The sequence below is a fragment of the Alligator sinensis genome, unplaced genomic scaffold (genome assembly GCF_000455745.1).
Source record: "Alligator sinensis unplaced genomic scaffold, ASM45574v1 scaffold29_1, whole genome shotgun sequence".
NCBI classification, from domain to species: Eukaryota; Metazoa; Chordata; order Crocodylia; family Alligatoridae; genus Alligator; species Alligator sinensis.
This window is the reverse complement of record NW_005841933.1, coordinates 562,146-575,121: the sequence shown is the minus strand read 5'-3', so window position 1 is coordinate 575,121 and position 12,976 is coordinate 562,146. Positions and strand designations below refer to the sequence as shown.

General features: G+C 34.6%; 1 protein-coding gene across 8 annotated transcripts in view; it reads right to left on the bottom strand.

Annotated features, from left to right (window-relative positions):
• The window catches only part of SATB1 (SATB homeobox 1), a 108,269-nt gene that overhangs the window by 78,373 nt on the left and 16,920 nt on the right, over positions 1 to 12,976 (bottom strand). For 5 of the 8 annotated variants that reach the window (XM_014517940.1, XM_014517942.1, XM_006019569.2 and 2 more), the window contains exons 1-5: positions 11,880 to 12,871; positions 8,992 to 9,227; positions 4,692 to 4,868; positions 3,874 to 4,000; positions 3,021 to 3,144 (exon numbers count right to left, since the gene is read on the bottom strand). In XM_014517940.1, the coding sequence (XP_014373426.1) occupies positions 3,021 to 3,144; positions 3,874 to 4,000; positions 4,692 to 4,868; positions 8,992 to 9,202 (639 nt within the window). In that variant the 5' untranslated portion in view covers positions 9,203 to 9,227; positions 11,880 to 12,871. Of the gene's footprint in view, positions 1 to 3,020; positions 3,145 to 3,873; positions 4,001 to 4,691; positions 4,869 to 8,991; positions 9,228 to 10,484; positions 10,642 to 11,879; positions 12,872 to 12,976 lie in introns of those variants that run through there. The other 3 variants (XM_025198945.1, XM_014517941.2, XM_025198947.1) reach the window with 3 other exon arrangements.

The following is a 12,976-nucleotide window of genomic DNA, read 5'->3' as shown; positions in this document are numbered from 1 at the left end:
GGAAAGAGAGAGTGGTGGACAAAAGTGCACACCACAATACTCTGAGGTTTCAATGACAGCAAGTTATCAAGAAAATGAATGACAAAATAGGAAAGGTAGCAAAGTCAAAAGATACATCCCACTGAATTTAGAAGCATAATTTAGACAGACAGATAATCCTGGTCACAAGGACAGATTATATTTGTCTATATGGCTTTAACTGCCCATTAACAACTATACCAGCAAATCCTACTAAATATATTTTAGTTGATTTCTACAGTGCAGAAATATTACTATTTTGGACACACAAAAATCAAAGAAAAACTGACAGAGTAGACAAATTCTAAATTTAGACCATCATTCTCCAACTTCCCTCTCTCAAATTGTGCATTAACAATGCTGTTCATACACTAAACCAGCTTATATTATTTTACAAAAACCCTTCTCTCCCTAAACCAGGATAGTGGTAGATGTCCTTGATTCTGGTCTGAAGCATTTGCCAATTAAAAAAATTACATCAATAACAACCTATATAAGCTATGATAAAAGTCACTGTGATGGTTTATTTTTATGATGGAATACAACATACCTGTGCCTATGTCTACAAAAGTATAACCATGAGTACCTCTTCTCAGAGCAAAGACCAGTGCTTATGTGATCTGATGGGAAGAAGATGCCCTTAAGCTTGTTACTTGCTCTTATTCCTGATCTCTGGACTGAGAATACATGCATTCCAGAGCACTCCCAAATTTCAAAGTGTTTAGGAAATAGAGACTCAAAAGAGCGCCTTTCATATGAAAGAGTAATGTATTTAGGGATATAGTCTATTAGTCATTGTTCGGTCTGAAACAATTTAATCTTATTTAGCCAATTTAAAAGGACATGATTGGGTCAAAGTTAAGTACTGATGGCTTGTTTAAAGAAAAAAAAAGGCACTCCCTTAAGTCAGAGGAAAAAAATTACATCGGCTTTAATGGATCTTTGATCAGCCCATATAAAAAACGCTAATTTTTACATATTTTAGGACAAATGTATGTATTTTTCCTGAAATCTGTAGTGTGTGCATGTATGCATGTGCAATTTAAAAAAAAAAAAAATTCACAAAGGGATCAAATTTCTTCAAGATATTTTTAACTTGCAATCCAAATATTTCAGTATCTGGCTAGATAAGGAGCTAAGAAAAGAAAGATTTGCTACGAAATAAAACCAGAAAAACCTGTAAAAAACAAAAGAATGCATTCTTTAAAACTCGGGAAAGAAAAAGTTACCTATAAAATAGCATAGTACATTTTAGGATTTTGTAACCATTTGTTTTACTAGTCTCAGAAACAATCATCAGGAATCCTGGTTTTCTCCAAATTAAAAAAAATCCCCGATTTTTGGTTAAAAACGTAACCCCAAATCCACATTTTTCTGTGACTTAAATGAAACACCACTAATAGATAGATAGATATATACATAGCGATATTTCATTTTTCATTGTGGAAAAATATGGATTTGGGGTTACTTTAACTGAAAATTGGGGGTTCTTTCGAAAATCAGAGAAAACCGGGATCCCTGGTGATCATCCTGGATGGTCTTGTTAAATATTAAGTGACACAATCCTTTTAAATTAAAAGGAAGGAAATTCAGCGTTCACTAAATAATCCTTAGAGGTAGAATTTATTTATTTTCTACCAAAAAGTACATGCGGAATCTGAAGATGCATTCCTCTAGCTTTACTGTTTTGTCATTGCATCATGAGTACATATAGATAAACTGCAACGTGAGACAATATGCCAAAAATCAGCTGGATAATCTGTTGCCAAACAATGTACTACTTTCCATCAATATATTAAAAAAAAGTAAAGCTGGTAGACTAAGGTGGAGCAAATCCTAAACTATCTGTAGTCTCCATAAGCCAGCAGTGCAAGAGCTCACATGCTCATGTTGTAGGTACATACAAGATAGTTTTGCAAAAATATTACTGGAATGGTTTGCAACCAGTGAAGATAATTTTGATTATTTCCACTCCAAAAATTCCTAGACTGAAGCCAAATCACTGAAAGCAATCTAACCATAGGAAAAAATAGTGAGAGGAAAACAACCTTTGCTAAAGTATCTGGTAGATATAGCCATCTTGTTTAAACCAACCGATGGCTCTGCTTCTGAAGGACTTAAGTAGGCGGAGGAAGGGAAATAAATTAATAAATAAAATCTGGGTTCCTTCTTCCCTCCCCATCTAACGATGACCAGAATCACTTATTTAGACCACAATTTCTGTCTTAAAATCTCAACTGCAGCACAGCAAAATATATTAAAAAAAAATGGAACAATAAATCTGTGGCTCCCACCTCAATATCACTGGACACTCACTGCACAGCACAGGAAAATAAGTCTCTCCCTTCACGCCAGTTTAAATAATTGACAAAAAGAACAATGCAACAAAGCCTTGAGGAAAACTGCAGTTCAGTGTTTAGCAATGGGTAATATAAGGTTTTATTCCTGTTAAATATATTTTGATTAGTTATAATAAATGACTGATTTTCTTTTGGTTGTTTTTAACAACAAACACATTAAGACCCTTTATTCTGTTTTTTTCTCCCCACTCATATGGTATGCCAAAACAGACTGTCTAGTTTTATGAATTAGCATTTAAAACTAGTGTAGGTTATCTAACAAACAGTCAAATTCAACAGTACTTTTGACAGCAGTAAGTAGGGAGCCTTTTAACAACTTCAACACATGCCTGAAAAAAGGCAGTTATATCAAAGCAGTTCAAAGATTGAAGACTAAACCAGTTACAATCCAGTTTGGTGTGACAATTCTAGTCTTATCTAGTGTAGTGGAAACAGTCATTCACAGCTCCCTAAGGGAAAATTCTGTAAAACTATGCTCAAAATGAATCGAGCATTTTAAAAGAGATTGTAAGTGGTCAAATGAATCTGCATTTTGGCAGATCCACTGTTCAGATACCACTTGCTACAGTCTGAGGAAATCTCAAATCTCACATCAGCATTGCCTATAGTGCTTTATTATTTATTACATGTTATGCTAAGTACCTGTGAAAGGGGACATTCCTTGGCCAATGAACTCTGGTTCATATCCTTCAGTAAGTCCTTCAGAGCATTTCTTACTGTTGTGTGAGACCATTGTTCAGGAGGCAAGTCTTCTAGTTTAGGGCAACTATTTGAAACATAGATTAGGAAAGGGATTATTACAAGATTGCATCCTGCTGCAGAACATTCCTTTAAGACAGACAGATTTCATTTTGCGCATCAAGCAGATGCATCTGGAGATTGCTCTCGGTCTCCTGATTGTTCCGATTAGTTAATTACTTTATACAACACATCTGCTGTATTGATGCATGAATTATACATCAGCTGCATGTGGCGACTATTTTTTCATGTTACTTCTACCTTCCTGCTCTGATGCGCTTGGTAAAACAATTTAAGGTGTAATGCTTTCTCACGACTGATCATGAAAAGCATTAATATATTAACCATTTTTTGTTTTTTGTTACTGTGAAATTTAAGAACCTAGACAGCAACAATAAGTGTGAGCAAGTCATTCTTTTACAAAATGCACACAGATGGTACTGTTCATGATATGCAAAAATATTTTTCTCTTAAGTAAACTTTATGTAAAATGCCTTCTTGTAATGCATCATTTAATTGACTAAAATGCAATATTCTTTTAATGAGATATCCAAAGAAAAATCTATGTATCAGAGCTATAAAAGTTTTCTGCAATGGTATGTTGTAACTTAAGAAGAATTACAGTAACTTAAAAGTAAATTAGATAAGCCTCTGTACTTTGGGCACAGCACAGTGGGAATTAAAACTAGGGATATTATTATTAGCCATAATAGTGGCCAAATGGCAGTTCGTGTCACAACGTGGGAATGTAACTCACCTGTGTAACTGGATTTTCAGTGTGACTACATGATACACATCTTGTAACATGTCTGCTACTGTGGCGTCAGGGGCATCTGTCACATAGGAGAGTGGAACAGGATTCCACTTTCCAACCTGGATAAGCCCTATGACACACAAAAATATATACATATTTATTAAAATAGCTTACCTTGCAATGCATGGGGCGAGGGGCAGGAAGAAAATCTGAAATTAAGTCACATAAAAGTCCTTGCTACCATGTTCTTTTGAGGATGGAGACAAAAAAATTGCTACATGTACGATGAAATTACATAAATACATTACAACAAGCATCTTTAAAATATTATGTATAGAACCAATTTTTCCTAAGTTACCGAGTGCATCAAGACAAGATATAATAATTCATAAACCCCTTTACTAATTATATAGGATTTAATAATGCAGGAACTCAATACTGAAAAATACTTTATAGTCCATAAAACCATCAGGAACAGAGTAAAAGAAGCAGAGCTGGATATTCAGTCATAAATGCAAGTTGACTCTCAACAGTCCATCTGCTCAAATATGCTTTACACTTCCTTGTGGATCCTCAGTGGAGCAGATTATTAAGGTCAATAAGCATACTAAATGATTCACTTCAAGTCATTTTTTTTTTTAAATAATCATCTACCTCAACATTCCACATAAGCAAAATGTGTGTTAACTAAACAAAGGTTTAGAGACAATCTACAAAGAGTAGAAAGCCCACCTGCATTACATTTCTGAAAAGATATCCTAGGAATTTCTTCCCCCAGACAATAAACACAAGTTACCGTGCATTGTAGCAGTTATATTTACCTTTTGCTTGGGCAGCAGAGCTATGAGAATATCCAAGTGATAGCAATGCCATTTCAATCAGCTGATTGAAAAGCATGTCCTTTCTCACCAACACAAATTCTGCATGCTCCTCCTTAGAATCATACTCAATGGCATTTTCATAATGTTCCACTACACAGAAAACTGGAAGCATACTTCCTATTAACAAAAAAAAAGAGAAAATATACAATATTAATTTTTGTGATGGTAGGCTTACCAACAATTAAATAGATAACATTCCTGTGAACTGGTAAATAAATGTCAAGGTTTATCTAATATTTGAGATCATCCCTACTCTCCTTCCCAACAAAAGAAAGTTCTGCAAAATAAAAATATTATTGTGGAAAGGCATGAATACAAATATATCTTACTATTTCTGTAAGCAGATGCCTTTTTCTGCTACAGATTACAGAATTAAGGTTGACTGAAGAGAAATAAGTCAGTACCCTCTGTTCTGTCCAGATTTGTTGCACGTAACGCGTGGTGAGAGAAGCTACAAACATACCGCAGAGATCCTGATCATAAGCCATTCAGGTGCCATCTATATCATTTTGGCCATTAACATTAATTATTTTTGGCATAGCTAAGCAAGTCGTAATTACCATAAACTAAAAAAAAAAAAAAAAAAAAAAAAAAAAAAAAAAAAAAATGCACGTTCTTGTTTTGTCATTTGGTCATACTAAAATTAAGAAGGTATAAGAAAACAAAACAAAACTTAATGCCAACTGATTACTGATTTGTTTACACCCAGACAGTGAAGGCAAATTGTAATTCTAAGACTTGCATCATTAAGGAATAAAAATGGTCATTTAAATATGATTTTAAAATTACCTGCAGTTTATACATTATGGAAACAGTAAGGTATGTAGTTACTTTACAATATACATTGAAAATCAGATTACAGATGGGAGATGCATCTTAGAAAAATGTGAAGTAGAAATAAAATAAATTAAAATTACTTTATCTGAAAGTATTTCCCCATGTCTTTTTCTGATTCAGTGCAATCTTTTGGACAACAACCCAAGCAATTCTTACTGCTGGGAAGAGGAATTTTTCTAGAAATCACATTTGTGAATTTCTTAAAAATTGAACTTAGTTGACAGAGAGACGCACACACACACACACACACAGACAGACAGAGATAGAGAGAACTCCAAGACAACTGCAGTGTTAGGCCTCAATCCCATTAAGAACTCAAAGTTAGCAACAAAACCTCCACTGCCTTCAGTAATGTAGGATCAAGCCCTATGATGACAATAAAAGGGTTAAAAGCAAATGCACTGAACTGTCTTATGGCAGCCTGCCAGAGGGGTATCATCTTTAGCATAAATGATGACAAGGGTTATTTTAACAGGGCACCCAGGATCTCCAATTAGTCCTACAATGTTAATGCCTCTATATAAGCACCGCCCTCTAGTCTTACAGAAACCCTCTAACCTGCAAAGGTGCACAAGATGTTCCATAGCTTGGTAAGATTATTAATTGGTGATAAGAAATATAAATGCTTCTATCCCCCTTTTAATTGGTACTGTTGCATATAACAATAAATTGTAATAAAAAGATAGTTTAAATATATGCTCTTAAAAGGTATCTGTTCAAAGAGTCTATCTCTGGCAAACAAGCCCCTTCAGGGTTGCTTGGAAAAGCTCACACTAACTCCAGTTTGCCCAATAGGCTCTACATGAAAGACAAGGCTAAAAACTTGCCAATATGTATTTAGGTCAGGAGGATTTTTATTTTGTGCGTGTCATATATTTTTTTACATCATCTTCTAGTTAGACCACTCGGAAGAGAGAAAGGACCAGAGCAAAAATAGAACATGTAAACTAACAATTTCTTCATTGGCTTTAATTAAACTTTGGAGAGCTTTCCAAAATGTGCAGAGACACACAAGACTTGTAAGCAGTATTTTTCCTAAGCTCCCAGAGCACTACCTGACTGAAAGAGGGAGATCAAAGTCATGTAGTGGTGTCACTGTTGGATATCTGTAGGCAAAATGTATACAGCATTTTAGTTTCATGTGCAGGGTTAATACTGCATATAACAAATAGTTAAAGAGGGAGCAAAATGCTGTATTGGGTTTCTTTATCCCCCCCCCCCCCCCAGCCACCATTGGCTACAACATTTAGGATTACTACATGCACCGTGCACTGGTATTTCATTTTAGGCAACAAACAAAAACATTATGTTGTCCTATAAATTACACAACACAAAAACAAATAAAACTTTTAAAAAGCAAGACGACCTCTTGACCAGATTTTGATGTACATTGTGGATATGAAAGGTGGATCCCTGGTAGTGTAACAAAGGTATCATCTGACTACAAATCAAGCTGCTAAATCTTTTAGCAAACTGTCACTAGTGTCCTTCTGTTAATGTGAAAAATGTTATACAGTAGAGCACAATCTCAGCTGGCTGATCACTCTTGCTAGCACTTGGCAAGACCTCCAAGTGCAGCAACTTTATAACCTTCTAGTATTAGAGGGGAGAGCATTGGTCAGTGTTCAGTGCTAAAAATACAACATGATTTAAACCTGAAGGCAGTGTTAGAGCTTTTGCTGAAGGTTTACGAGTCTGTGTAAACATCACGTCTGCCATAAGAAGCAGTGAAGTCTGTAGAATCCTTGTCTAAAACTGTCCTGGCATTAAAGTTTGCTGTGCAAATATCACATAATACCAGAGACAGCTGAAATCTCCTATTTAGGAATTTATGGAACTTATATGTTTGCAGGCGTCAGAAAGTCCTTTTTATATAGCCCCAGTGCTTCACTGTACAATATTAATGCACTCTGTTTGAAAAGCCGTAATAAATTATATTTTTAATGCTCTTACCCTGGCTTTCTTAAGATGCATACATTCTTGGCAAACAATCAATAAATAGGGTAATCATGAGCAGAGGCCAAAGAATTTGCTGAAGTGCTGTTTTTCCATTTTTAATAGATAAAGATCTAACAATACGGACTGCTGTGTCTGTTCATTTGAGGATCAATATATTCTTTGTTTTCGCCAAACCGAGGAAAAAATAAATGATTGTATGATAAATGTTATGCATCAGACACAATGAAATTCCACTGCCTTCTAACTTTGTGTGTTTAATAGTCTTGGTTGCATTTTATCCTTTGCTTAGCAAATGCAAGAAAAATCTGAATTATAAACATATACCAATTATACTGAGAAAAATGTAGAAGCTGTTTTAAAACAAATGCCAAATTCCATACAGCATGTTTTGATTTAAATTAACAAGCCTGCAATACATGGTCAAAGTGATGTGTGGGTATCTATCTATCTATCTATAGACAGATACACATACACTGTAGTTAATTTTAAAGTATTCTACTGCAAACAAAAGCCATCCATCAATGATTCTAAATCCGTTTTTTCCTTGCGAGAATGTCTAATTACAGCAAACCAGTCACTGAAAAATATGACACCCAAGTTGTTCATTGTTCAATAATGAATTGTACTTAAGAAAACAAACTGCAAAGATTGACATAATAAATGACTTTTCCAATTTGATACCTAAAGATTTACGTACTCTCATTTAAACCTACTTGCAACTGTAACGGAAATACTGCTGACCTTTTTAAGCTTGGACTATCAGTGGGAGCAAAGGCAAGAATTAAAGTTTTTGAGGTCCTACGCGTCTTTTTATAAAGTTTGCTGTTGCTTAGCAAAAACTCGCTCAAAGAGTAAGTTTATTATAATCAGTTCTCTTTGAATACAAAAAATAGGTTTAATCATGGGAGCTACCGTTAAGTTAGTCTTTACCTTAAATGGCAGTGCCCCCTGGGGGCAGAAATGCATCTTGCTCTTGCATTTGTGCTTGTCCTTGGTGTACAGGAATTGTAATGATCTGATGCTGTACACAGGCTTACATAAAAGTCTTCCTATTGCATGTTTTCTAATAACTATTTTTTGGGAGTAAAGGGTAGCAATACATGAACACCTTGTCTTAAGCATTTTATTCATTATTCTAAAAGAAAATATTTCATAAGAGTTTTTAATTTTTTCAAAAATTTCAATTTTTCCAATTTTGGAGGGAAAAAACCTAAAAAAAAAAAAAAAAAAAAAAAAAGTCGTCAGACTCCACCCTGCAAAGCAAGATGCTCCACCCAAGCATGAAGCTTCTATTTCCCAAATGTGATTTACATCAGAGGTGGGAATAAAATATTTTTAGAATAAACATTCAGCTCGGAACTATAAGCCTGCTAAAAGTATGTTTTTACCCTAAATGCCACTGAATATAATTATTTCTCCAGTGCAGAATTATTAAAAATATTACCTTTTCTAATATTAGTTCTCATCAGGTGTCCAGAGTGTTTTAAAGGCACTCCTTGCATTTTAGTTCCTGTACTTCCAAGTCTTCCTCTTCCTAATGGGCTCCCATTCTGTTCCAAGCGCACAATTTTGGCTGGTGGACCCTTCGGATCGCTTACATTGTTAGACATTTCTGAATGTTCTTTCCCCTGAGTTGCCTCGTTCAAATGATCCATGCTCAGTCCCGCCTCTAAAGATCACCTGCCAAAAAAAAAAAAAAAAAAAAAAAAAGATATGTTGTACACGTGTGCGTATATGTGTATGTACACAGTTTACACATGTGTAGAGTATGTATAGTAAGCTCATAAGTAAGTGTAAATTAATATTTTAAGTATTCAAAAGCGGTCTCTATAAAAAGGTAGTAAATTTGTCTTCAAAAAATAACTTCATTCTCCAAATCACAAGAAGATTGCACGAGATTCAAGGATTTTGTTAAAGCTAACTTAAAAGTATGCTAGAACAACTGGGCAGCCTAGGAAAAGGCATTTTCCTCATGAATTCATAAGAATGGGAATTAAATAGGCAAGGGTGATTTTCAAATTATATATTCCAAAATACTCATTGCTACAAATATCACAGATGCTTTTATTTAAAAAATAAATAAATAAATATATTTTCTAATTAAATTGTTCTCTTCTCATAAAGAAATGGAAGTACAACGAGAACATTGTAACTTTAGAGGAGCGTATTGATTTCTTAACAACCTCAAATATTTGATTGGATGGGGTTTGTTTTAATATTCTTCCAAGCTATTTTACATGAAGAGTTTACTAACTTTTAAAAACTTAAGTTATATAAACATGATAATTAAGATGCAGTCAAGCTTTCAGTATAAGTCAAATATGAGGTCCTTAAAAAAAAAGAGAGATAAAGAGAAAGAAGAGAAACACTCTGTAAATCTCATGCAGAAGATCTACAATTTCTATAGAAATTTAGGGTAGCTCAGCACACAGACTCGTGGTGATGCAAAGTTACGTACTGTCACAGATGTCTGAAACCAAAACAACGGAAGCAATTTCAGTATCAAATTAAGAAAAGGTGCATCTTGGCATGCTTATATTTCCTGTTATACAACTTAACTAGAATTCCTGTTCCTAGTTTGTCTCTCTCTTTTTTATAAATTCCTAGCCCAAAACACATAGAATGATTTAAAAAAAAGATTTTATTCACACAGAATCTATTTTAATAACCATGAAAGCTATCAGTTACTGAAAATAAGTGTGTATGTACCTGGTTGGGATTCATTTATTATTACTGAAGTTTTATTAGAATCTTCTGCCCTTTTCTGATTGTGGTATGACCACACTGCCTATTTTGTCATGTATATAGTACAACCACTAAGGACAGGTGACTAGACATTCATTTTATGAAGTAATATTTACATTACTGAATACAAATACTAATACTAGGGGAGTCATATTTACAAAGATTTGCATGAATCGGGTAATTGCTACTTACTTTCTGTTGCCTAGTAATTCAACACATTTTGTACGTTTCACTGCAAAGCTATTCAGGTATGGATACCTTGGGAGTTACCGTATATTCCGTAATGTTGGTATGTACACCAGTAATTCTATAAACAATTTTTTCTTATTTGAACATAGGCTGCTTTGTCCTACACAGCCAAGAAAAAGAATCTGTATTAATCTAGATGTTTACAAGCAACCATAAGAATGGCACTGAGTGACTAAAGTTTAGAAAATAATGGTAACTTATCCTTACGCTCTGAGATGACACGCTAAGAACCAAAGGTTTAACGTTAATTGTGGTCTCGGTTATAGGTCCAATTAACAAATAAACATGCCTATTTAGCCACTTTTGAAATTGAAATTACTTTTTTTATTGCATTAACTTCAGTCTAACGAAAACACGAACAGGTTAACTGATTAATGTCTAGCAGCATTTCCTTAGGATGCTGTGTTACTTTTAAGGCTGCTTTTCTGAAACTAGTCTCTCTTGAGAATAAAAGGATTAACTTAAATAAAGCTATAAAGAAGAAAATCCCAGTCACTTTCGGTAACTTAAAAAAAGTACAGTTTGGTACCAACATTGTTACAAGAAGTATCTAGTCATCTTGAGTCAAAATGGCACTACATTATGTACAGTGAATAAGAGTGATAGATCATAATTTAGTTAACATATTGACTACTACCAAACCACCAAACAGGTCATTCTAAATTGGCCTTGGAATACCTATCCATAGGCATGTTTTAACCACTTAGTCATCTTATAAAAAGCCTTATGTTACAAAGCTAAATTGCATGCACATAAAACACCTAATTTACTCATTTAAACTCCATGCCCAAGGCTAAAGTTCACCAAAACCTCAGTTTGAAATAGCGATGAGCAACAAATCAGCATGGCCTGCCCAGAAAGATAGTGCTACAGATTAACTAATTTCTGTACCTATGCCAGGCCAAGGGTTTCTTCAGGGCTCTTATTAAACATCTTTTATAGCTACAAGTTTCCATCCCAGCCATTTATATAAGGTCAGAATTTCCAGGTATAGTTTCAGAGATCGTACTCATGGACACACAAGGACCACATTTTGAATGAACTTCAGCGTATTAGCTTCTATTGTTGAAATATAATAGTATTATACCATTTTTTTAACTCCTCATTAAATAACCCCCTCCCCTGCATTTTCCCCTCCTCTTTCCTCCCCGCCCTCCCCCCTCTAAAAACCCTAATCACATTTAAGAGAGGCTCTTCTCTTATCCGTTCCATATGGCTTTCACAATCCAGGCCAAGCTTTCCCTGTGACCTTTTAAAGAGACAAAGAAGCAAAGTACTATCTAGAAACAGAAACACTGCAGTTTTGAGTGAAATTAACAAAACCGACCCGAAACTCACCACTTCAAAACTTGACAGCATATAAATAACAAAAACAAAGGAGGTTTCCTTTGCAGCTCAAGCTCTTGAAGAGGAAGAAGTTCAAGACTGATGTTTTCTAGGTCCTTTTTTTTTTTTTAAGGGGAAAAAAAACCCAAACAAAAAGCCAGCAGACCTAAAGGCTACTTCCCTTAAAATTCTATTATTTTTCTTTTTTGTTATTTTTCTCTAAGCAGGGGAGGGGCAAAAATAAATAGTGAGAAAAAAAGGAGCCATAAGCAAAATAGCAATGGACAAAAAAAAAATACTAAGAATACCTTTTCAAGCTTTAGGAATGGAAAAAGGAAATGAAGATCAAATTGACCAGACAAGTGTAGTGCTAAAAATGAAAAAAAAGTTACAGCTTTTAACTGAGCTGGGGACAGCTTAAGCCTGGCTGTCCTTTCAAAAATAAAATCAATATGTACAAGAGCAAGTGACAAGGTGGGCAAAAAAGCTTTTCTATCCAGCGTGAAGAGCAGGAAGTCTACTTCTAGGCTGTCACTTACACTGTTATTCTCCAATAAGCCTACAGCAGAACAGCACATACACACAAAAAATGAATGTGCTTCCCTCCCCCACCAAATACTAACAAGCCCCCAAACTTTCTGCCTAAACCTTAGCCCCAAATCTCTCTACTGGGGAGAGAAAAAAAAAAAAAGGGAAGAGAAAATTGCAGGAAAAAGGCACTAAAATGCCACTTTTAATTTCACCTTGCCGATCCGTAAAAAAGAAAAAAAAAAAAAAAAAAGAAGAAGAAAAAAATTGGCAGAGACCTGTCTCTTCTCATTTACCGGGGCTGTTATGAGAGAGAAAGCAAGGAGGAGGAGGAGGAGGAAGGAAACACGCGCACACAAGGCACACCGCCACCAAAAAGTAAAAAGATTTCACTCCCTCCCAGTCCAAAAAGGAGGGGGAGAAATTATCATTCAAAAATAAGTTTTCTATCTATAGCTCTTCCTCTCTCTAGATTAAAAAAAAAAAAAAAAAAAAAAGGAAAGAAAGAGAGAACTCCAGGAAGAGTTACTCCAAATAAATAATAATAATAATAATAATAATAATAATAATAATAATAATAA